The 25,264-nt window shown below is 43.7% G+C and overlaps 1 protein-coding gene and 1 long non-coding RNA gene across 2 annotated transcripts in view; both read right to left on the reverse strand.

Annotated features, from left to right (window-relative positions):
- The window catches only part of SH3BGRL2 (SH3 domain binding glutamate rich protein like 2), a 49,073-nt gene extending 43,619 nt beyond the window's left edge, over positions 1–5,454 (reverse strand). The window contains exons 1-2 of the mRNA XM_065682609.1: positions 5,428–5,454; positions 2,415–2,969 (exon numbers count right to left, since the gene is read on the reverse strand). Of these exons, the coding sequence (XP_065538681.1) occupies positions 2,415–2,969; positions 5,428–5,454 (582 nt within the window). The remainder of the gene's footprint in view (positions 1–2,414; positions 2,970–5,427) is intronic.
- A 14,707-nt stretch (positions 5,455–20,161) lies between these two features.
- LOC136015428 (uncharacterized) lies at positions 20,162–24,889 on the reverse strand. Its single transcript, XR_010613199.1, has 2 exons — positions 24,704–24,889; positions 20,162–20,338 (listed from the first exon to the last, which is right to left on the reverse strand). It is a non-coding gene; the product is annotated as an uncharacterized LOC136015428 (long non-coding RNA).
- Positions 24,890–25,264: the final 375 nt, after the last annotated feature.

A 25,264-nucleotide genomic window follows, 5' to 3' on the forward strand; every position in this document is an offset into this window, starting at 1 on the left:
CCTGGGCATTCTGAAGATTTCTAAAGCAGTCATATTTGCCAAACCAAAAGCTTGCTCTAGAGACTAGATGGACTTTCCATTTTAAAGTACAGAGTAATTTGACAAAGTATTTCTCATAACATTAGGAAAGTGAATCGAGTCACCATGGCACTGCTTTTAGTTTACAAGCAAATATTACATATAGAAGGTTTTGGTCAATTACAGCAGGTCAGACACTAATCTCAGTCATATCCACTCTCACAAGCAGTTAGCTTATAATTTGACTCAAGCTGACCTACAGGTGTAAATTAAACCACAGATTCTGACACTCTTTTTAGCAGGAGAAAGAGTAGGATCTATAAGGGACACACATTTCTCTAGACAGGGAAATCATCCTGTCCCATGAATTGCACAGGATCCCAAAAAGTAGCTGATGTAGTTGTGCTGAAGGCTGGAGAAGACGACAAGGAATTACATGACTCGCTTTTTGTTGCATTTTACTAGAATTTAATTCGAGGAGGATGACAGTAAGTTTACAACTTCCCTGTTTAGAGATGTACGACACAGTAGCCACCTTTTTCTCCAGATGCGGACTCTCACATAGCCAGCTGATAGTGCTTTTTTCTTTGTAATTTTTTTTTTCAATCATTCAGCTTTGATGTACAGACATCCCATGCAAACCCAAAATTAAAAATCGTTGATGATGTGACACTGAGAACAACGGGAACTCAGCCCATACTGAAAGCTCATGAATGCTGCAATAAAACAGATGAATCAAAACTGACACAAAAGAGATGTCACAGCTTTGGTCCAGTGTGAAAGTACCTTCGGTCACTAAACTACCATTCTCTGGCTAGGCAGTACTCAGACATACTGCTGCCTAGATGAAGTTGACTATCACCATATGCAAATTGTTAGTCATATTCATGTTGTCCAACCCAGAAAAAAAGTCAGTAAATGAACTGATGTGCAAATTAAACTGCTTGCCACCCTCAAATTTGGTTTGTTGCGTTAACAGATAGTGAAGAGGGTTATACTGCTGCTCTTAATGGGACATGTATCTTGCAGGCAGAGACAGGGGAAGGAAAGTGCAGAACAAAAAACTCCCATCAATAACCTATTTAGAGACTGGAGATATGGGTGAGCTAATAATGTGGCCTTTTTCCTCCCCTTCAACAAAAACAAAATATAAAACTATGCATTATTGTTCAAGCTATGAGGCATGAAACAGGAACTAAACCTAGCAATACTGCGCTACCACAGCGTGAAACAACTGCCTATGCAGGAAAGAAGATGTTTCTATTATGGATGTTTGATGAACGCGGATTATAGAGTTCTGAAGACACTCTGTGTTTACTCAGTTGGCTACCGAAATGGATAATTAGTTTTTATTAGCTGTAATGCAGCCACTAAGCATTTTGAACACTTCATGCCAAAACATATCAGAACACATACCTGTCACCACGCCACTGAACTGAAAACTAGCATTGTGCAGTAAAAAGCTGAAGGAAGTAAAGACACAATAAACCTTCAGACTGGAAAATATAGTGCTACATCCTTCCGCAGCGCAGAAGTGCCACTTCAGCCTTCATTACTGAAGCATAAAATATAGCAATTATATCCAAATCCTTCTGATGTTTACCATTAAAGGACAAATTCAGTAGAATGCTTACACTTACATTGCCTTAACAGAAATCAGAACTGTCACTTTATATAAAAATATGGATGTTCCCAGCTCACACGCATAAGTAATTCAACAAAAGAAAGCTGTAAGAACTTCAATTACGCAGAGGATGCAGGGATGCTTCCAAACCGGGTTTGGAAGGAGCTGTACCTTTCCCAAAGTATTTCTTAGTGCAGAGAAGTGCTAGGGGTGAAGTCTGTCCCTCGGCTCTCCTTTTGTTTATTTTTGAACCTGCAGTAGTTGGCAAGCACGGAGGTACCGCACCTGCCTGCGCCGAGGCGCTGAACCCCGCTCCCGAGGGGGCAAGTTTAGCGCTGTTTCATCACCTTTAAGACCCTTTAAACACACCCAGTGTCTGTCCCCCACAGAGAGGTTTCAGAGGGGCTTGGCTTGCCGAAGGCAGTTTACGAACAAGTTAATCTTTGGCTGCCTTTCGGGGCAGGGGGAGCAGTCATTTCCACCACCACCACTGCACACGCAACCCCGGCAAATTCAGACCCGCGTTTCACAACAGCCGGCTGCCTGGATCCCAGGTCCTCGCCGCCGCGCAGGGCGAGCTCTAGGAGCCGAGGGCAGGCTCGCCAGCCGCGGGGACGGTGAGCGCCGGCTGGCAGCCACCACCAGCACCGCAACCACCACCTCCACAACCGCCACCGGCCGGCTTCGCCCCGGCCCCTGGGGCTCAGCCCCGGCTGCGGCGGCCCCGCGCCCCGCTCATCTCCCCTCTTCCCTGCCGTTCGCCCCCACTCACCGCCACGGAGCCCGAGGAGGAGGCGACGAAGACGCGGATCACCATCTTCACCTCATGAGCCGCGCCACCGGACGGGACGGGACGGGGCGGCGAGGCTGCAGGGACACCGCTCCCCCGCAGCGATTGGGACGGGGAGGAGGCCTCCGCGCTGCACCCCGCAGCCCCCCGTCCCCAGCGGCGGCAGCCCCTCTCGGGCGAGCCGGGTCCGGCTCCTCGCTGACAGGAGGCAGGCGATAACGGCGAGAGGCGAGAAAGACGGCGGCGGCGCGCAAGGGCCGACGGGCGCTGTAGTTCTCCCCGGGCGGGGCACAGCCCGCCGCGCCGCGCCGCCCTGCCCCAGCGGCACAAACGGCAGCTGCGTGCGCCAAGCCGGGCCCTGCCGCCCGGGGCTGCCCGGTGCCACCGTGGTGTTGGAGAGGCTGCGGGGGCGCTTGTGCGCCCTCCAGGTGCGCTGCCCACGGGTCGAGGTGAGCCCAGCGCAGGATGGGCAGCGCCCACTGAACCGTGCTCTCCGCCGTAAGGGCTGCTCGGCCCGCCCGGCTGTTCCCGGTGCTCCTACCCTGTGTGCAGCCACCGCCTCTGCTCCGCCACGCCTGGGTCTGGCCCCCCCTGGCTGCCTCTTGGAAAACGTCGCCGTTCCGGACCGGCTACATAGGCACATTCCTGTCAGGGCAGGTGAAAGGGACAACGCAAGCCATGTTAGGCCACTGTGCAAGAGGGCTCTTCTGCACCATGCATCTCAAAGGAGTCAAACAGCGCTATTTGCACTCCCTGGTATAGAAGTACAGCTGTCGATATTGACAGCTGTGGAACAGATGTTATTAATCAACAGGATAAGCAGATAACCCCAAATAACCCTTCACCAGTCAGCTCATCTGCAAGTGACCAAAGAGAATCCCTACATCCCTCATCAGCTTTTGGGGCCATATGGGTATGGCCTGTCTTTATCTAAAGACTCAGAACCACGTAGCTGGCAGCTTTATATGTGCTACCACAGTAATAACCCTCATCCTCTTGCTACCCTACAGGCAGCCTGAGGGTTACTCTCTCCTTCTGACTAAACTCTCCCTTCCCACCATTTCATCCCAATGGCAAAGTGTGTGGTGTCAGCTTCCTTCACATCTTTGCATCGCCACCACTCTCACTCAACTTCCATTGTCCCCACTAAGCAGAGACCTAAACTCACTGCCAAACACACCCTTAAAACTTTCTTTACGTATCACTATTGATCATTTATTTTGAAATCCTGCAGGCCTTATGGAAGGTACCTAGCAAAAGCCATAAAAAATTAATCAGGATTCTCAATGCTCATTCTGAGTTTGATTTCTAACTTGTGGAGGTCACTCAGAGGCTTCCACTGACTTCACTGTCCTCTGGAGCAGAGCTCAGTATCAGCAATATCAAGTCCAATCCTGTAGTGGGAATTCAGTTACTAGTCCTGCAAAGATCTTTAACGATGTATTACTTTGCTTTCCTGAGAGTGCTTGTTGAAAAAAGTAAACTTCATTGGAGAAAACTTAGGTACAAAGGTTAAGGTTTTCTGGCTTCAGTGCTCCTGTCTTCATCTGGGCGCAACTCTTGCTATGGGAACCACAAATAGGAGACCAAGAAGTGTTTCCTGGTTAATTGCTGCTGAACAACCAGCACAGGAGGCAAACGTTTGTTTTATGTTGGTTTGTAAAGTAACTCCAAGCAACTTGTTAAAATTGTGTGATAGGTGAGTAATTACAGGAATGTGCTGGAAAATCCCCATTACCTTACTCGGTGAATTTCCTTTACACTGCAGGATTATTTCTGGCAACGTATTTTCCTGTGTTTCTCTCAGTTCTCTTTGAAAGACGGAGATGTTTCCTTCCCACTTACTTCCCTATTTACTCCCTACTAAAAACTACTGGGTTTAATATTCTAATTTGGCCATACTGTTATTATATGAAACAAATAGAAGGGCAGCTCACTGCAGCTGATTGTATTTGATTCTCTCAGAGCATTGATAAATAACATTAAATTATAATATTAATAACTCCTGCCTTTTAATATATTTCTTAAATATAGCAAAACAGAAAAAGAGAAAGCAAAGTCTGATTACAAAGTGTGCTGAACATCTTTGACTCTCACCAAAGAGAAGAGTGTGCTCCTACCTCTCAGAAACAGCCTTGAAACATAACCAACAACTAGAGAAACCATGTGGCTTCCCAGTAACAACTTTGATGTAGCGTCGGCATTGAGAATCCAGCCAGCTTTTTCATTTCTGTCTTTTCCTAGTGTTTCCATACACACAAAGAAACAAGATCTGACGTGGAAGTGATCCATAAAGTTAGGAAAAAGAGATATTACACTGAGAAGTTGAAGATTTCAAAGTTTGTAGAGCAGCTTCTTACTTTACATTGTTCCTAAGCAGAGAACTATTACTCTGTGTAGGGTAAAACCTATCGGACATTGCCATGTGACATTTTGCACTTTAACATGTTGTACAGGTGAAGACTGGCCATCATCTTCTGTCCTGCAGCTGCTGTTTGCGTATGTCCTGAGGCCATACCTCTAACTCCCTTTCTGTTGTACATTTCTAGAGTCTTGAAGTCCAAATTGTAAAACACTTAGCTAATTAGAAAAGAAATGTAATAAATTAAAGACATCATTAAAATTATTTATGAGCAGTTTTCCATGTTTACAGGGGTACAGAAACACTGCAGTCTAAGACTGGAGGTGAAAATGTGGATTTATGGAGGGCAGGGGATAGTTTATAAACATTTCATGGTAAGAATGATTCACTGTTATGCCAGATCTTCATGGAAGATTAAACAGAACTTTACTGCTGCTAAGGTAACAAAGAATACACAAAACCACGGCTTGACAGTTTGTGAAAATAGAAGCACAACCTTGGACAAAGGAGATTCTAATTGTGGTAAAAGATTATTTGTATAGCAAGATGCAACAGGCATAGGAGGAAAATTCTGAAGAAATAGAATACTATGTTAAGGTCTGAAAAAGTGGTTAAGATGGCTTCATCTCTCACCTGAAAGGAGCCATCTGTCTGACACATTTCGGAAGCTTTCTGGTCTCTGGCTTGTTAGTACCCATCAGTTATTTCTCTGGGTTCTGTGAAACGTTGCTACTAAGCAGTAAATTCACATAAACCTTGCAATAATCTACATACCTAAAGGGGTCTTCAGCACTTCTTAAAAATTCTAAGTACCAAAACATGTCAAAAATCACTGGTTTAGAGTATCATTAAAAGCTCTGACAGTCCTGAGCAATCTTCCTTGGTAGAATTGCGATTGTCATGCTAGGAAGCAGCTAAAAATGATAAATAACAGAGAAAACAGAATGTTCCAACTTCAATAGACCTACCGAGTATCATCAGCTGATCTCACATTGCAGATCCCAAGACAAAGTGGATAACTTGAAGGCTCCAAAACATACCAAATGGCCAAAGTAACATGACATAAGTATAGGATTGTTCCACTTGTTAAGTAATGGCACTCACTGTAGTGTCTGATAGCCTATAAATATCTTGGCTACACACAACCTGAAAGCATATGTGATGATGCTGTTTGGAGCCTGATTCTCTACATACACTCGAGAAGCCACTATATAATTAGGATGTTATTTTAATCCCAGAAGGAACATCCAAGGTACACTCCTTCAGTTATGCATTAATGCCTAGAGTTGTGCATACTACTATGACTCCTCCTATACACAGAGGTCCTAATACAACAGGTTAAGCAACTCCTAGTCACCCTTTCCCTTGCAAAAATGGTTTTGGAGGTCTTGTAAATCACACCAAAGTCTCCCAGTAGCAAACTCAGCTTCACACTGTTCTTTCCAGAACTTTCACTGTGGTCAGAGGTTTACATTCAGAGCATTTCACAGCTTTCCCTGTGGTCAGATTTTAGAGATAACATCCCAACATGAAGCTTTTTTGTTTTTACTTGAATTATTGAAGTGCTACAAAGCACAGGTATTAGAGTAGACCCTTAGAAAGAGACAGAGCTGGGACAATTTTGACAAGGGTTTTGATTTTTGCATTCACAAATCTGTGGCAAGTTGAGGAAAGCAGAAAGGTATGGCTGTTCTTGATTTCAGAGTGCTGAGTAAACCTTCCTTCATGCCATTTAAATCTAAACATGGCCAGGTAATTAGAAAGCTATATAAGAGTCCATTCTTCTCAGCTGCTGCCCTTTAGTTGAAGCATGACTAGTTGTCAGTATCTGTGGCTGCTTTGATTCCCTCTCTGAATTCCTAATACTAAGAACCTTTGAAAATAAGAACTTCTTCCTGTGAAACACTTTATCTGATGCAGCTCAGTCATCCGACTTGTAAGAACTGAACCCAGAAGTAATAACAACTTCTATGCTCTGTATTAAATAGGTCATCATTCCTTAAACTTACAGCTACATTGTATAAGAAGTGCCAGAGTTCATTTTCTACTTGTGCCTTTTAAGGATGTCACCCTTGCTGTAGCTGGTCATTCTGACTGAGGAGCAGGAATCCATGCAGGTTTCAATCAGTGCCCAGCCTTCTACCCTGTCTGCTCTTTCAACCCAAGCTATTGTAAATAAATCAGGCCCAGTACTGTGAAGCCCAGCAGGCTTGCATTTCTTGATGAAATCAAACTTCTGAGCAGCTTTCTTCATCTTTTTCTTTTCTTTTTTTTTTTTTTTTTAACATTGCAATTTAGGGCAAGGATTCATCCTTGTTTCTGCTAATTTGAATCTTTCGTAATCTACATTAATGCAGAGGGATGAGGGATGAAAGCCCCCACAAATCTCATTTCCCATCTGCAGTTCCAATGCAACTTAAATTACTGAGCACTCAAGATGTGAAGTGCACTCAGGGAGCAGTCATAGAGCATTACATTCCTGCCAAACCTTTTCTGGGGGACCTTCTGCCAAGCTCTTGGAAAAACAATCTACCACCACATTCGTTTTGGCTGGTTTCCAGCTGGTTTTCCATGTCTGTCCAGTTTCACTCTGACAAAGCAGTTAGAAGATTCACTTCTTGCAGGATTCAGGAGAAGTGGGTCAGCAATGATATTTGTGTATACAAGGGCAAAGAGCAAGCAACTTTGTGGAGAATAAGAAGCAGCTGAGTACATGAATACTGTAAACTTTCCTGAAGCGTATGCACCAAATGAACTAAGAATAGTTATTATTTTTACAGTACTTAGGAATTTTCACAGAACAGAGGTGGAGGGAAATCTCAGACTTGGAAATATGGGGTAAATTTGAAGATAAAGGTTATATGTACACTGCATTTCAAGCCCACAAACAGAGGCCACTTTCACATTGTGGGGCACAAGACTGTACTTGGGCACAGGTTTGAGGTGACCTTTACAAACCAGCAGCAAAGAGACATTGACCCACGCTAATCATCATCCCAGAGCCAAAGGTGTCCACATACACAGCATGGGTGACCTAGTCATTTTGTGATGGCCCCTGCCCTGTCGCAGGTGTATCCCATCTTTCTGGAGAAGACGCGTAATTGTCAGAGCCCTTCCCTGCAGACAGGATGTGCAGATGGCATGAATTTAACTCCATAAAAGCAGAGCAGATGGCTGCAGCCAACCTATTGGCATCCTCCTAAACCAGGGGGGTGCTGCCCTGACAGCATCACAGGCTGCATGGGCAACAGCCAGGGAGAACGAAGGGCTGAGGAAAGCATATGGGTCCTTTTTTCCAAACTGGAGAGGGGACTGGTGGAGGGAGAAGGCAGAAAATAAATAAGTGGCAGCAGGCATTAGGGATGTGGTGTGCTGCAGACAGGTTGTATTGACCTACATGGGAAATTACTACAGTTTCATGAGCTGGTGTGGACAGAGAGCATCCTCTCCTGCCTGGAGAGAAGTGGAAGATATGTGGACTCACAGTAGGAGCACACTGGGTAGAAATGAGCTGCCTGGCCTGGCATCACCAGGTCAGGGTAAATACAACTTGTGAAACTAATACACCGAGCAAAGGAGTACACAGAAGGAAATATAATCCAGGCTAAACCTGCAGCTAAATAAATAAGAAACCATACAATATCTGAAGCAATGAGTAGGCAAGTCATTGCACTTCCATGCATCTTGTTGTAGTCTTAACCCAGGCTCTTTTGTGCTAAGCACGTATCTGTCAAAGCAGATACACTTTTTGTATTATTTGGTAAAGTAACTCTGAAAATTTGGTAACATTATTTATTCCTTTCAGATTTGTAGCAGTTTGTTACATTTTGCATTTCCATGACCTGTTTTTCACACTATGTTTTCCCAGGTCAGCCATTCAGTGAGCTATTACTCAGCCTCAGAGCTATCTGAGATTTATTTTCTACTGCCATAAAGGTACTGGGGAGGTAGTGGTTGGGAAGTAGTATTTTCTATAGAGGACTCATTAACCTATAACCTTCAGCTCTAAAATGTAAAGTGGTGAAAATGCAAAGGGGCAAAAACGCAAAGTGGCGTTTTTAGCATTTCCTAAAAGTTAGCTACAAAACCCAACACTGTTACCCTTGGTCATGTTTGACCTTACCAACCCTTCTTTGCAGCCAAAATGACATTCTTTGTGCCCATGTTTGCCACTGGGAGAACTGAGGGTTGACACAGTAAGTATATACTACTCTGGTCAGTAAAGGCATAGCTTAGGGAAGCTTCCAGACTGTTCTGAGCATGACTCCGATGGTAAGAACAAAAAATGAATTCAGCCCACTTCTTATAATTAATTGGAAAAGGTTGGTGAAAGACACACAACTGGTTTTCACCGGAAATCTGTAAAGCAGACAAAGGAGAAGTTAAGAGAGGTTACCAAAATTAATATTGCTGTAAGAAATGTTATTTCCTCCATCAAAATCATCTTCTTAAGATATATACCTTCCATTTCACTAAGCAATGGGCATATGGTGCACCTAGCAGGGTCAAGTCTGCTGTTGTACTAATGGCATGGCAAAGGTATGCACGTCAAAGCTGCTATTGATTCTTTCTAAATGCATCTGGACTGAACTAGAATTGCTTTCAGAACAGCAGGTATGAAATAACTAATGAGGTTTTGGCCAAGCATCTTGCTAAACCTAACAGCAACCTTTTGCTCTCAGAGTCTTTTGGGGATGAATTTGAGTGCAGAATATGACTCTGGGTTATGTCAGAATGTTAAAGATTGGAATAAATTTTGAAAGAAAAAAAGTATCAAGGAGGTTGTCTGGCCGGTAGAAATGAACCTAAAATCTTAGGCTTTACAAGAGCAATGCATGCAAACTGGCTCATTTTATACAGCATATGTATGTATATAACCTGTTTCAGCCATTAATTGGTCAGCATAGGCAGCTCTTAGAGAACTCCTGAAAAAGAAGATACAATTTTTAAAAAACTATCTTTTAGGGAATTATTTCCTTGTTTAAAGAAAATTGTCTTCTGACCGCAAAAGGATAACTATGATACCAGAGCTATATCAGACCCTTAGCGGGTCAATATCTGTGATGCCCAGCCTACTTTCTACACTTAAAAAAGAAATAATCCAAATAAATTCTGTTTAAAATATCAGGAGATAACTTTGACTCAACATTCAGTTTTTAATGTGATGACTGCAGTCTAGAAAAGTGGCATTGAGTGCACCCTCAGCAAACCTCTGAGTTTTGAGGCTGACCTAGTGTGTAGCAAGTATAGAATCACAGAATCGTATATATCTTGTATATCATGTGTATCTTCTTTAAAGCAATTTCTGACAGACAGCCTCTCAATAGCTCTTTTAGGATCTTTCCATTTTGTCACTCACTGAGATGCAGTCCTTAAGCATGACAGTAATTGTTTGTTGTGGCTTTCATACCTACAGGCATCTTCTCCATCTAGCTCAGATTCAGCTTTACCTGCGGTATTTTCACTCTGTCTCCATGTTGCTGTCACTTCCAAGCTTGGGTTGTCTCATCTGTTTATCTGAAAGCTGCATCTAGATGTTGAACCAATGAGACTGATTTTGATGGGATATAGATATAATGAAGATAACAGTTAATGAATGACATAGTTTCTGTCATAGGCTGGAATTTATGTATTAAGAACAAACCCTTTAGGGATTCAGAACAAATTTCTTGTGAGGCTGATCAAAAACAGTGCCATGAACTTCCCCAGGAACTAAGGGCTATTTATACTTCTCAGTACAAGTTACATTAGCAAATAAATAAAACCAAGTGAACTGGGTTACAATATTTCTCCTGTTTGGAGTTTGCTGAATTCCAGCGGAGATGGGAACCTTTGTCTGTGAAGCAAATCTTTTTCATCTGCCGCAATGGAAATTCATGTGTTGCTCTAATATGGGAGATGAAAGCTGTTCCCAAATGGATTTAGTGCCACAGAGCTGGTTTGCCTGCAGAAGCAGCTCTCTTATCTACAAAATATTTGTATGAATTTATTAAATTGGAATTGTACCTGCCTACATAATGCATTTTATGATAGTTCCATTCTTTGGAGATTTAGGAGACTAGAGAAGAAAACAAAACCACTGCATGCAGTCTTAATCCCGGCTCCCCACTCTCTGGTTCCGTCTCTGACCTTGGGAGTTTTTGTAGTATCCATTTACAGCATTTTCAAAAATATTAGTTCTTTTCTAAAGGTTTTGCTGTTCTGATTTTTCTTTTTTTTTAACTAAATAAACATTGCTTATTTTAATTAAAAAAAAAAAAGAAAAGGAGAAAGAGGTTGGTTTAGTTACAATGAATGATTCATAGCTCTTGCGGATCATCCAGGGACGCCACTCATCGTTAATGATTAAAATGCAGTAATAAAACATGAAATGTTTGAAAGTCAACAGTGATGCCTCTGAAGGTACATCTTTGACAGAAATTGCTGACAGCATCAGAAACTCTCCCTCTAGAAATATATATTCAAACACAGTAATTTCTCTATTTATTTTTTCCCCTTTTGCCTTCTCTCCCTTGTGTTTTCTGTATGTGCAGTTCCAGATTAACATTCTAGCAGGATGACAGCTTATTTAATTTAATTTAACTTAACATTTTTCTTTCTTAGTCGTGTCGTCCCGTCCCCCCCCCCCCCTTTTTTCTTTTCTTTTTTTTTTTTTTGCTAAGTTTTAGCCTGCAGTGATTATTTGCATGGAAAGAAATTCTCTTCAAAGTCTATATTTAGCCGGATATATCGGATTAGAAATGTAAGCCAATCATGCAATGAGGTTAATTTTAAATCCTGTGGAAACTGTACCACTCTATTCAGTTTTCTCAGCACTGGCACCCATCTTGCTTGACGTCATATGACTTTTAATTCCAGTGTCTAATGTAATTTCCCACCAAAAGGAGTACAGGCAATCCCCTTAAAACCAGCATCTTAGAATTTATAAGGAGAAGAAGCCTGAGCAGATTTTTTTTGTTTAAAGCTGATGCTCTGAGGGCTGTGATTGTGTTTAAAAATATACAAGGAATTAATAGAAAAATCACGGAGAAAAAATAAGGCAGAAACTTGGGCTGGTTGTCCATTTCCTACCACAAGCAATATTCACCAATTCTTACTTAAGGGTCACCCGCCAATAGTGGTAGACCTGCGTTTTAGCCAGCGCTGTATTTATTATATTTAGCCAACATTAATATGAGTTAATACTGGTTTTAAGTTCTACAGTTGCCTTAACTGCTTCCTTCCCCCTCAGTTTGTCCCCATTTCCCCTTCCCCCCAAACATTTTGAATTTATGGGTTTGTTTAATAATATTGCTGTTTTCTTGGCAATGTCTGTGTGGGGATGACTAGCACATTCATCATCCCCATCAAATCCATTTATATCTATTGGTTAAAATTCAGCTTGTGATCACTGAGCTGCAGACGGAGCTCCCCACACAGCAAAAGGAGTCCACGTATCCGTGTCAGGCACTGTCAGAGCCACAGTGAAGAGGGGGCTGAGACGATCTATCATTACAGAGTCTTTATTCCTCTGACCTTAGAGAGGTGTCAAAAAGAGGCAAAGACTGCTGCCTCACCTGTGTATTAGTGTCGGGGCTTTTGGCAGACTCAAGAGAATCCCGATTATCCAGGGGTTTTTGCAAGGTGACATGAATTTTACAAGTAACTGAAGAGAGAGCATGTTGAGTGGATGTCATTGTCAAACTTCCAATGAACGATTAGCAAAATACTAAAAAGATGTATTTTTAAAGTATGGAACATGCAGGGTAGGAGTTCTGTCTAAAATACATTTTTCCAGTAGAATTCATTAAACACAGAGGGCAGTTCCACTCTAACCTATAAACTTCTGCATGATCTGCTATAGAGATATTTTTGTTTTCTAGAGCATGGGCTGGCTTGAATATTTCATTTCTTAAGTGCACGAACAGAAGCTGGAGTAAGGGTTTTAGAAAAGAAGGAAGGACCAGACAGTCAGAAAGTATGTCCTCCGCCAAGGCCATAAGGAGTGCAGGACAGTCCCATCTCTGGGTAGGACTGCATTGGATTTCCTGATGGCTCCAGATGGGACATGAGGGTGTCTCCTCATGGAGTGCTGCAGAATTAGGCTAAACCAAACATATTTAATATGATCTCGGACAGCTAAGCTGCTTATCACTGTGTGTCAGATAATACATTATACAGCTGAGTGGCTAATAGACTAAACAGGGAAAGGCTGATGGCAGGGCGTTTTCAGTTGCTTCAAATTATGGTCCCCCCTTAGGAATGACACTGTGAACTTGGTAGGCAAAGGAAAGATTCTCAGCTTCCTGTTTTTCCAGAAAACATGATTAAATATATATAAATATTGCCTTCTGTGTGCAAAAACATTAAGCAATCCTAAAAGCCGTCATGTTTTCAAAATCTTTATATGAATGGATCCTAGCCAGGAATAAGGAGTTAATAATTAGATACAAGTATTGTTACAGAAAATCAGCCAAACGTTAAGAGATCCTTAGTTTGGTTCTGAAATTTCAGGTTTCAGTTTCAAAAGGGTTTCCACTCTACAAGAGCAAATGGAATATCAGTGTTGCTGAAAAGATACCTGCATATAATCGTAAAGGTGTGTACAAGCCTTCAGTGATACCTGCCCAGCCTGCAGCCTAAGAAGGATCAGGATTTCACGTTTGTAACGAAATTAACAGAATGAAGAAGCTAACAGCGTTTGCATGAAAATGAAGTAGTGGTTTTATTTGCCATATTTATACTTTCTGTTTCTGGTTTTGGAAATTGTGCTGATTTACTTAAGCCATCTCAGACATTGGAACTGCGTCTCCTTCACTGTTAAACAGTGATCATGGCCAGTGCCACGGCTTTCCGCCTAGTCAGCTAGCACTCTCCCCAGTGACCCCCATGCACGGTTCAGGAGGCAGTGCAGGCCAGGGTGCACTGCTGGTTAGATACAGCTGCACAGTTTCAGAATGACGGACTCACAGACTAATACAGTTTGGAAGGGACTTCTGGAGGTCATTGGTCAGGCAATCTGCTCAAAGCAGGGACAACTAGATTGGGGTGCTCAGGGTTGTGTCCAGTCAAGTTTTGGGTATCTCTAAGGACAGAAACAGGACCTTTCTAAGCAGCCTGCTCCAGTGTTTGACCACCCTCGAGGTGAACAGTTTTTTTCCTAACATCTAGTCAGCATTCCCCATGCTGCAGCCTGTGTCCAGCTGCCTCTCATCCTTTCAGTGGGCACCTTGGAGAAAAGGCTGGATCCATCTTCTCCACACCCGCCCAGCAGGTAACTGTGGATAGCAGTAAGTTCCCCCTGAAGCATCTCTTCTCCAGGCTGAGCAAACCCAGCGGGCTGGGCTGGGTCAGGGATTGGGTAAACCCAGCTCCTGCGGTCCCCATGCTGGTCCACAGCCGCGGGGCTGCCTGTGGATGAGCTGAGAGATCCCTCTGCAGGTCAGTGCCCTCGGCACAACACACGCAGCTGAAAGCAGCCCTTGATGGTAAGGGTTGGCCGTGGCTGCAACCCCTCCACAGCACATTTGAAGTTCCCTGACCCCAATCACCCCAAATCGCCCCAAAGGGAGTGATCACCAGAGTCACTCTTGGCTGCGCAGGCATGGAGTTAGCCCCAAGCTCCGCAGCCAAACCCCAGGAATGGGACTGTATACCCCAAGCACTAACAAACTCCAACCCCTTATCCAGCTCAGTACTAAACACATGAAACAATTCTGGCTCCAGCATCCACCCTGAGGGATACCTCCAGCCACCAGCAGCCAGCTGGACTTTCAACTGCAATCACAAACTTTTGAGTTTATCAGTTTTTACCCACCTTATCAAGCTTCCATCTTTCAGTGTCCAATGGAGGCTAACAGAGTTAAAAGCATGGAAGTGGGCAGCTGTGCCACCAAGATGCTCCAAGCATTGTTTGGCTCACCACTACAGACGCAGAGTCCCAGCCTATAGCCCAGACCCTGAATGCACACTGAGCCAGCTCTCCCACTGCCTACAGAGACATCAGGGCTGAACCAGGGTGGTGCCATTCCCCACTAGTACAGTAAGATGTGAGGCCGAGGTGTTAAAAATAGTTTAGAGGACTCTTGGATGTGTTTTCTACTAACGAGACAGCAGCCTTGCACTGCAGTGCAAACCTCTCCATGCACACTGGCTGGTGCCCGTACACGTACCAATTTTAAGGAAAGATAAACCAGACAAAAAGGTTTACTTATCGAGCAGGATGAAAGGAAACAGCCCAGCACGCAAGCCGGGGTCAGAAGGCACATGGGCGGATTCAAAGACGCGACAGAGGTGTTCCAAATCCCTCCACTGCCTTTAAGGGCTGGGTTGGCTCCCTCGGAAGCAGGCAGGCCAGCTCGCTGCCTCTGACGGGGCTGAAGCCCCACCTAGAGCATCGCCGTGCTACTGCGCCCGCCCGCCGCAAAAACCCGTCCATTGCCTCCGAGGAAGAGCGGAAGCGTAAAGAAACCGAACGCAAACTGGTCTGCAAAGGCAGCCCTGCGCTCCCGCTGCCAGGCGGGCTGCAGCGGTACTCCCGTGAGCTGAATGCAGGCTTTGCACAGAAAAAGTGAACGGCGAACCAATATTTGCGGACGATAAATGTAATCGCTTGGGTAACTACAGGCAGCGTTAGCCAGCATGTGTCATCAAGCAAACTAACAGAAATGCTGATACGGGGTACTAATAACAGGATTGACAGATTACAGATTTATCAGCGTCAGTCAACACAGTTTCCCAGGAACTCAGACTGCCAAACAAATTTGAGACTGTTTTAATGAGATTAAGCATTAGACTGATAATGAAGATTGTGGTTGAAAGTGTCTTCACCAGACATTTGACGTAATCTTGCATTAAAAAATAACTTTAAACAAAACCAATGTAACACATTAAATGATAATTTTTAGAACTGGTTAACAACTCAGTCATAAAAATAGATTGCAGTTGGAGTGCTTTCATTCCAAGGGATTGCAGATTTTGTGAGCTTATAGAAGGATCTGGTTTGGCACAAATTTTTCAATACGTTCATCAATGCCCTCGATGAAAACATTGCATTACTGCAAGGAAAGTGTGCATGTATGACGTACAAATAGCTAACGTGGAACACAACAAAGGCAACAGTTCTGTTACACAGACTGTCTGATCATTTGTTGAGATTAAAAAATGTTCAGTTTTGTTAGTGCAGATGTGAACCCAAACACAAACTCATACACCTAAGAACGAAAAGCATCATCAGATTTCTCAGTTTATGGCCAAGTCCTAAAATGCAGTAGGACATGGAGAAAGAACCCCATCAGAAGAACAGGAGTTAGTCAGCAGCAACTGGGTGCTGATGCCACAGTGAAAAATCCTATGCAAAATATTGCATACATGAGAAGTCAAATTATGAAGTATCTTATTAGGACCAGTGTCATCAGCCCCAGTGCTCCTTGCACACTAATAAGCATTCCGGTGTCATGGAATCACAGAATGGCTGAGGTTGCAGGAACCTCTGGAGATCGCTTGGTCCAACCCCCACCTGCTCAAGCAGGCTCAGAATAGACTGTCCAGGACTGTGTCCAGTCAGGTTTTCATTATCTCCGAGGATAGAAATTCCACAGCTTCCCTGGGCAAACTTCTTGTCTTTGATCACCTGCACAGTAAAAAGTGTTTTCTTGTGTTTAAATGGAATTTCATGTCCTTCAAAATGTGCCCATTACTTCTTGTCCTGTCTCTGAGCATCGTTTAGTTCCTTTTACTTTACTCCCCCATGAGGGGCACTGATGAGGCCCCCCTCAGCCTTCTCTTCTTTAGGCTGAACAGTCTCAACTTACTCAGCCTCAACTTGTACAGCAGATTCCTCAACCTCTTCATCACCCTCACTGGACCCACTCCAGTATGTCCATGCCTCTCTTGTACTGGGGAGCCCAGACCTGGTTCCAGCACGCCCAACATGCCCCACCAGTGCTGAGCAGAGGGGAAGGGCCACCTGCCCCCAACTCACAGAAGTCGCCCTCCTGCAGCCCCAGGTGCCTTGTGGCTGCCTTTGCCACAAAGGTGCATTGCTGGCTCAGGTTAATACTCATTCATGACGCATGATGTGTCCTACGCACCCTCAGTTACATGTCATGTTCAAGTGATTAGTACCTAATTATCCCACTGGCCCGGGTACCCAGCTATCCTTGGCACACGGAGGCTAGTCCAGACTGGAAATTTTCTTGGAGCTAGGATCCAGTTAAAACCAAGGGGTTAGCAAATTTCAGCATCCTGCTTTTGAGAACTACTGCAGCCTGCTTCAGCACAATTATTTCACCAAGTGACAGGTAGTCACAGTCAACCACGCCTTACAGGCTGTTCTTACGGTGTAATGAAGACAACCCCCCAGTTCTATTGAGCATTTCTATGTTAATTTAGCACAATACAATTCTTCCTTCCCCAGAAGAGCAGTTCAGTCACCAGTGAAGATTAGTTTGACTGAAAATACCAGATTTACTCTGGAGTACCTGAGATACAGCCACTCACCTCCTTCTGTAGGCTCTTTTAAGAGCCGTTACCTGCAGCAGCAGGGCAGAGCAGACAGCTGGGGGCACTCACGACTTAAAACCTCCACATTTATTCTGCAGTTCATCCGGGTAAAAACATGCCCTTTCACTGTTAAAAATGCGAACTTTCTTGCTTGGAACTAGATCTAACATCTAACCACTAAGGTTCATTGCACCTTTTTACTGCTAAACGAAAAGCCGTCTACCATAAGGAACAACAGAACTCACTATCAATCAATTTCTCAACCTTTTACTGCATTGAATCTTCTCTTGCGTGTCTCTTCCGGTAACATTGAGTTTTATGGACCCTCAGTGATTCTTGGAATGTATTTGTGAAGCCTTTTGAGGTTTTCAACACCCTTCTTCAAATGTGGACACCACAACTGCCTACCGTATTTCAGTTGACAGGTTCCCCTTGTGGCACAGAAAGATGTGATGCCACTTTCCTCTCCAAACTGGTATTTCCTGGTAGGAGCCATGGAATGAACTGGACTAAACACCAACAATCAATGCCTCCAATAATTGTTTTATTACTTGAACTAAAATAGATTTAAGGCCCCAGTGACAAACTGACCCTTCTCCAGTTCTAGAACTGCAGTAAAATCGAGATCCCAAAAGGTGCGGGACAGAAAGAAAGGAGCAGAATCTGCTCTGTGGTACAGGTGAAATCTGCAGTCCCAGTTTCAATGCTTTCTTGAGGGGGCACCCCCACCACCACCTTCTCCCATCTTCTAGTAGCTGGCTCACCATGTTTCAGATGGAGTATCCAACAAGGAGGCAGTTCATGTCACTGTGCTGGGCTACAAAGGAGGCTCCCCACGTGGTGACCAGAAAGACATAAAGCTAGTAAGAGTAAAGACTACTTCACCACTCTGTTTGGATGGGCATCTCTCCCTTTTCTTTGGTGATACGGGTTGCTCAGAGGACTAGCCCTTCAAGGCTCACATTAGCTTTTGTAAACATCCTTCATGCAGTCCTTCAATCTGTCTGAGCAGGCCCAGGATTTTTGTTAAAGCATCTAAAATACCCCTTCCCTGTTTGCTCACCTGCAGCCCAGCACTGGTTCAGTCACTGTCCTTGCTTTTCTGCCAGCTACACAGCGATTGATCTCACTATTTACTAAGTCTTTAGAGAGGATTGACAGTTTCAGTTATAAAAACAGGAAGGGGAAAACATCCAGAAAGCAGTCTTCATCAATCAAAGCATCCTTAAAGCACAGTATGGAGGCACAAGAAGAATAATAGAATAGTCTAGCTTTTTTATTGAAAAAAAAAAAAAAAGAAAAGTTAAACTACTGCAGAGCCCGAGAGGATGAAAAGGATGTTGGTTTAAAGTTACTTAATTCCAATCAAGAGAATTCCAGTCAGCCGATGCATACACTACAAGAGTTTATACACCTCAAGCTGTAAAAGACTTACCCTAAATAGGCTTTTGACAAATTAAGGTAATAAAGTCAAGAATGCTTGCTGTCCTGATCAGTGCTGCCCAAGCTTCCCAGGGCATGTGTTCTGCTCAGAGGCTTCTCAGCCTTCTGAGTGACGGGCAGCTCAGGACATGTCTCATGGAGAAGTAACTTCAGCCTACCTCTGCTTGGCTTTGGAGGCACATCCATAAATCTGAGAACCCCAGTTTCAACTCCCTCCTCTGAGTGCACACAAACCCCTACCTCCTCCCTGCCCAAAGTCTGTGATGTGTAAGACTGTGGGCTGAGATGCTGGCGCTTCTCCCCCCTCACTGAAAGTGTTCCATCCATTTTGCATTAAAAAAACTCTAACAAATCTGATGACATGATCAGGCACCTAGAAGCAGTGTGAGTTGTGTAGTGTTAGGTCTCTTTCCGAGTCTAACACTAATAATCAGGATGTGTTTATACTTTGAATGAAGATTGTTTTAAGGGGAAGATTTTTATTCATCCCTTTACAATACTTGTCTACCTTGTATACAAGGCATACTTGCATATGATTTTAAAGCAGTTGAATTCAACACTAAAGCTAAATTTATTTTCATATAACATCCATTCTCTTTACTGGTTTTAAAGATACATCTGACCTTATTTCCGTGCAACCTAATTTATATTACTAAACTCTACAGAGACAGAACAAAATTCATTTGCCATCCAAGCAATGGAAATGAATTTTAAAGCCAGAAGAGATGGATGTGCAGAAGCAACACACATTTCTTTTGATTAAAGAATATGTCAAAATTATTTGGTCACTGCATTTCGTTTTTGTCAAAGACTAATCCACATATTGTGAATATGAATTTATAGATTATGCAAAAGCAGCAGAAATAAGTCCACAGATACCACGTTTGTCCTTCAAAAACTGGTTTTCTGGAAAAGCATTACTAAAGCCTTCCAAGAACAAATGCAGTATTTAACATAAAATGCCAGATCCTGAACAATATGCATGAAATTTTCCTTCCAGATGTATATGACTTCTGGAGAAAGATGTCCTTAACTGGAATGTCTCCTTCAAATAATATTTTTTTCTAATACTTGTCTCCTCAGGATCTTCTCCACCTTCCCAGGCTCTACCAGACATTTTTGGTATTGAAATTGCTTACAAAACACTTGTTGATAGCCCATAATCAGTAACAGCCCTGTTTTAATATGGGACCTTGTTAAAATACACCCCTATCCACAACCTGATCAGTTAAAGCTTCATACTGTAGTAATGGAGCATCTTTTTTTATTAGGTGGGAGTTTTAATTCATCACATTGTTAACTATATTCCTGTGGTTCACCAGCAACCACTTTCGTTATTCACCTGATCGTTCTCCACTGGGCAGCTGTGAGTTCCAAATCCAAGCAGGTGTACTAACACAATGAATTTGGACAAATTCATAAAATCTCTGAAAACTAGTGATGCGAAGCATACGTAAGTGTTTATTTCATTGCACTGCATTTTCCCCTTAACATCTCAGTGCTTCACAGCCTTGGAAAATTGTGTTGTTAAAACCAGTCCCCCATGAACAATGCCCTATGTGCTTCTTTCATACATCTCCAAGTTCAGCTGAGTTCACAGGAGCCCATTCTCCATTGCCTGTCAGAGAAACAAAAGGGGCGTCAGTAACACCACAGCAGTTCCAATGCCACCGCAGTCAGAGAATGCTCAAGCAAATCCCCTTGAGCTGCAACTAGCCATAGTATAAGTGACACCAACAGACATTCTTTCAAAGAATTCTGACACCAAATTGTAAAGGTGAGCTGTCACTTTTCAGCAGAGGACTCGGGAGCACTTGTGAAAAGAAACAGGGAAAAGATTTCAGGTCACTTCAGAGTCCAGGGCATGGGAGACAAGCTTTGAAAGTGATCTTGGGCTTCTCATTTCTCAAGGTAGGAGAGCACGCAGTAAGAAAAGCAGCCAGCTGCCAACAAAACCACAGCTTATTTTGGCAAATGCATTAAAAAGTACAAGGAGACCATGAATATCTATAGAACCAAAACAGACTGGGATTTAATTTTATTTGCATTACAATTTTAAATATTTTTATATGATTGCAGATAATTGAGAGCAGAGGGAAGTGTGTGCTCATACACAGTGTAACTTTTATGCAGGAGAATATTCCAACACACTTTAAGGAAAAAACCTTCAGCTGGAAGGAACTACATCCATGCTCATGCTCTAACACAGAGATCTTAGTCACATCGTAGACCGCCTTCATAGCAGCAGAGGGAGGGGACAAATATCTACCTCACCACTGAAAACAGCAGCCAGAACTGGCTTACTTGACTACCCAGATCTGCAGAACTGCTCTGAGCCAAAATCTCTTCAGTATAAATTCCTGGACATTGAACAGAGCTTTTCTGCAGGTGCAGATGGAAGATACTACCTCTGGTGTGCGTGTATAAATGTTCACGCATCTGTTCCCACATGCAAGGCAGTATCACATAGCCTGTTCAGAGGGAAAACATCAGACAGTGTGGAGGCTGAAGGAGCCAAAAGGAATCTTCTTTGACATTTTGTACTCGATCTGCTGGCTTCAACCAGCCTTTGATCCTTTGCAGAGATTGTCTAAGTCTGAACCTCACAATGAAGTTTCACATCATGGCGTACTCACGGTTAAAGCCAGCAGTATGTCAGCTCCCTCACTTGTATCACCATGCGCTTTTTAAGTCCCCACTTCTTCAGGAAGTTACGGTATTGAAAGCAATACCATGAAGATTTTCCCTTCCTAAATTTGAACACCATCTTTGTTCTGGCAATTCAGGGAATGTTTTATACATACATTAGGTACAGTTATTGTAATAGTTCCCATCCTGCATGCCACAGACATTGCTACGGCACAGTGGAAATCAATAGCATTTTTCCTACGCACCAGGGATTTCCCATCGATATTTTGTATAACAATAAAAATGAGCATGGGTTCCATGCAGCTGAATAAGCCCAAAGGCTTTATCTCTGTTGGTACCTCTGGGAATACCAAACCACACGACACTATGACCTGCTTTAGCTATTGAAGGTTTCCTCACTCCTTTCTGAAGCAGCCCTCCCCTCAGTTAAGCTCTGAGGCTATGGCCCTTCCTTTTGAGCCTTCTACTTCCCACTTCAGCATTTGAATGAAGCATTCTGTTTCAGCAGCCTTCCCATCCAAGCAAGCAGTTAAGACATCAGACTTGCTTTACACAGACAGTAGAGAACTGCAGAACATTATTTCTTGCTCAGGTGATTCATCTGTTTGTCCAGTCCAAGGGAATCTGAAATACCACACCATTTATCTGCACTGTATCGACTCCTATGTGGAGGACAACACCTGAAATACCTAACCATAGGTTTTAGATTAACGCACTTTCATCAATTAATCTGCACAATATCCACCCTGGATGGAGCAGTTGACGGAGAAGTCTGACAAGATTTTGTTCTGAACAAGAGGCCTGTATTCAGTACAATTCAATACCTATATGCAATACCTATATTAAACATGCATACTGCATGAATTCAACACCTGTATCACCTATACTCAGTAACTAACAATTAGTTAGCTGCTAACCAAGTCCCAAATGGTTTGTCATGACAATTAGTCTACAAATTATCAACACAAAAAAAGTCTCTTCCACATTTTGTAAAGCTTTCTCCTGTTGGTTTTGTTGTTTCAGCCTTGGGTTTTTAATAGCTTTTTCTGCTTATAATTTTCCTAGCTACAATGGGCACGGAGATGGATTATGAATCCCTTTCATCCTATTTACAGCAGCAACAGCATTTCAGATTCCAGCCTGGCTTGCTGCCAGATACAAGCAATCCATTTCCTCCAGTTGCAAGCAATAAAATTATTCCGTCTTTGTCATTCTGCGTTTCCCTGCATCTTTTTGAAGGACATCAATGATTCTCTGCCGCTGTTGTTGGGCTGAATTATATGCTTTAGCTGTTTAGCACAAGGGTGAGTGATACAAAGCCACAGAGGGCTGAATTAAAAATATTACCCACATGAGTTTTTATTGTTTGGTTTGGGTTTTTTTAAAACCAATTTCAAAACAGTAATGCAAATAACACAAAAATATAAGGCGCAATTAGAGAGACAATCAAAATGAGGAAATTCACAGTCTGGTTGTTGGGGCTTTTTGCATGCCTCATGCCTATTTCCTGGGATTTTAGCATAAAAATATTAAAAGCTCATTCAGCCTGTGTTGTAGTTTAAGCCCAGCCGGTAACTCCCATGTCAGGTCTATGTCCCCCAGGTGCTTTCCTGCTTCTGAAATACCTGTTTCTGTCTCCTTTTACAGGAGTTTAAGCTGACATGTTTAGGATTGCATTCTAGCCTACCCAGGTACATTACATTTTCAAGAACTCTGATTAAGCATATTCAAAGTTCTTGTGCACAATGCCAACTCTGAGAATCTCTCAATTCTGACTTTCATAACCATGAATTGTTTTTTTGTTTTCCATTTAAATGGATACCATTTTCCCCAGAATTTATATTCTGAGGAGATGGCAATTTTTCAAGTGCATTAAAGCTGTATTTTCTCACCTAGTTCCTTGTATTTTATCATGAAGGTGGTGAGGGTTTTTTGCCTGAAAATATTACCTCAGTTAACAGAACCTTGTAGTTTCCTCCTGTTCTTTTATTTTCATTGAGTGGTCACTCAGTGTTAATTCTGAACATTCAGGACAGTGGAGAGATGGTTGTGTTCACTGCAAATCTGTTTCCCTCTCAAGAACATCCCATTTATGCCTTCCACTGCAGGCAGGTCGTAACTTTTGTATTAAATGCTCTCTGCTTTACCCTGCTCCACCCAAATTCTTATGTCACTTTCATCAGTAAGTTAAGTGAGGCAAACAGGATCTGTTGTTTGTCCATTTTTCCCTTCCTCTCTCCAGAAAGAAAATAGCAGTGATTTTGAATAATAGAAGCCAAGGTTTGGAAACACTCTAATTTCTTTGTAGAATAAAACAAAACAGCCTCATTAATTTGGATCTGCCTTTGAACTCAAGCTTATTTGCTGGCTGCAGGCAGTACTTTTATCCTTTTGTCAGTATAATCCATTTTGCTTTTAGTTCTGGGGTATATTATAATCTGACACCATTCCTTTTGTTTTTGGTTTCTTTTTTTTTTTTTTCGTCTTTCCTCTTGGCTTCGGGTAGTTTTGCTTTTAAATTACATCACACACAGAGTGCAGATAGATTGATGGATATGCATAAAACCCGGCATACATTGGTTATTCACCTCTCTTCCCATCCTAATTAAAGAGTATTTTTGTTCCCTTTCGCTCTCACCCCTATCAGTCATTATTCCCAGATGCTGCTCTGTCCCAAAGCCTCATTCCCAAACTGCAGATGACAGTAACTGCCCCATGCCACCCGAGGCTTCCCTTAACCCCATTCCTCAGATGGGTTACAAGAAGGGCAGCTCAGTATCATGTGGTGGGTGCTAGCAGAGGCAGACTGCTGCTTTCACCCCTGGGCATCTCTCTGGTCACAAAATCATAGGCTGGAAAAGACCTTTAAGATCAAGTCCAACCATTACCCCAGGACTGCCAAGGCCACCACTAAACCTGAGGGCCTTAACTACACAGTTTTTGAGCACTTCCAGGACAGTGATTCCACTCCTTCCCTGGAAAGCCTGTTCCAATGTCTGCCCACCTTCTCTGAAGAATTTGCTATTGATATCTAATCTAAACCTCCCCTGGTGCAGCTCCAGGCTGTTACCTCTTGTCCTACCGCTTGTTACTTGGGAGAAGAGACCGACCTCCACCTCCGTACAACCTCCTTTACGGCAGCTGTAGAGGTCCCCCTGCGCCTTCTCTTCTCAGGACTAAACACCCCCAGCTCCCTCAGCCGCTCCTCATCACACTTGCGCTCCGGGCCCTTCAGCAGCTCCATTGCCCTTCTCTGGCCCTGCTCCATCACCTCAACGTCTTTCTTGTAGTGAGGAGACCAGGACTGAACCCAGGATTTGAGGTGCAGCCTCACCAGTGCCGGGTGCAGGGGAATGATCACTTCCCAGGCCCTGATGGGTACGATTTTGCACTTAACGCTTGCTTCGACACCCGTGCCTACAAAACTTGGGCGGTGTCACCACCAGCCTCGGAGCTGCCGGCCGGCGGCGCGACAGCTCGGGTTCACCACACGCCACGAGAGCCGAGCCGAGCCGAGCCGAGCCGAGCCGAGCCGAGCCGATTCGGCCCGGCCAGCCCGACCACCGCCGGCTGCCGGAGCATCACGGGAATGATGCATCGCCCGAGAGCCCACCTCCTCACGTCTCCCCAGCAGAACCTCAGTCAATCAGCAGCCAGGATGTAGCCTCTCACCAATGGGCTCTGGTTGTCGCTCGGACGCCGCCAGCTGCTCTACCAATCAGCCACCGCGTGCCGCCGCGGGTAGCCAATGGCTGATGAGGAGAGCCCCTCTCCTTCTCCTCCCCGTTGCTGGGGCAGCCGCTGTCAATAGCCCCCGCGCGCCGCGGCGGCCCCTTTAAGCGTAGCGTGGCAACGGCCACCGCGTCCGCCAGGAAGGGACCGGCAGCAGCGGGGC

The sequence above is a fragment of the Lathamus discolor genome, chromosome 5 (genome assembly GCF_037157495.1).
Source record: "Lathamus discolor isolate bLatDis1 chromosome 5, bLatDis1.hap1, whole genome shotgun sequence".
Classification (NCBI taxonomy): Eukaryota; Metazoa; Chordata; class Aves; order Psittaciformes; family Psittacidae; genus Lathamus; species Lathamus discolor.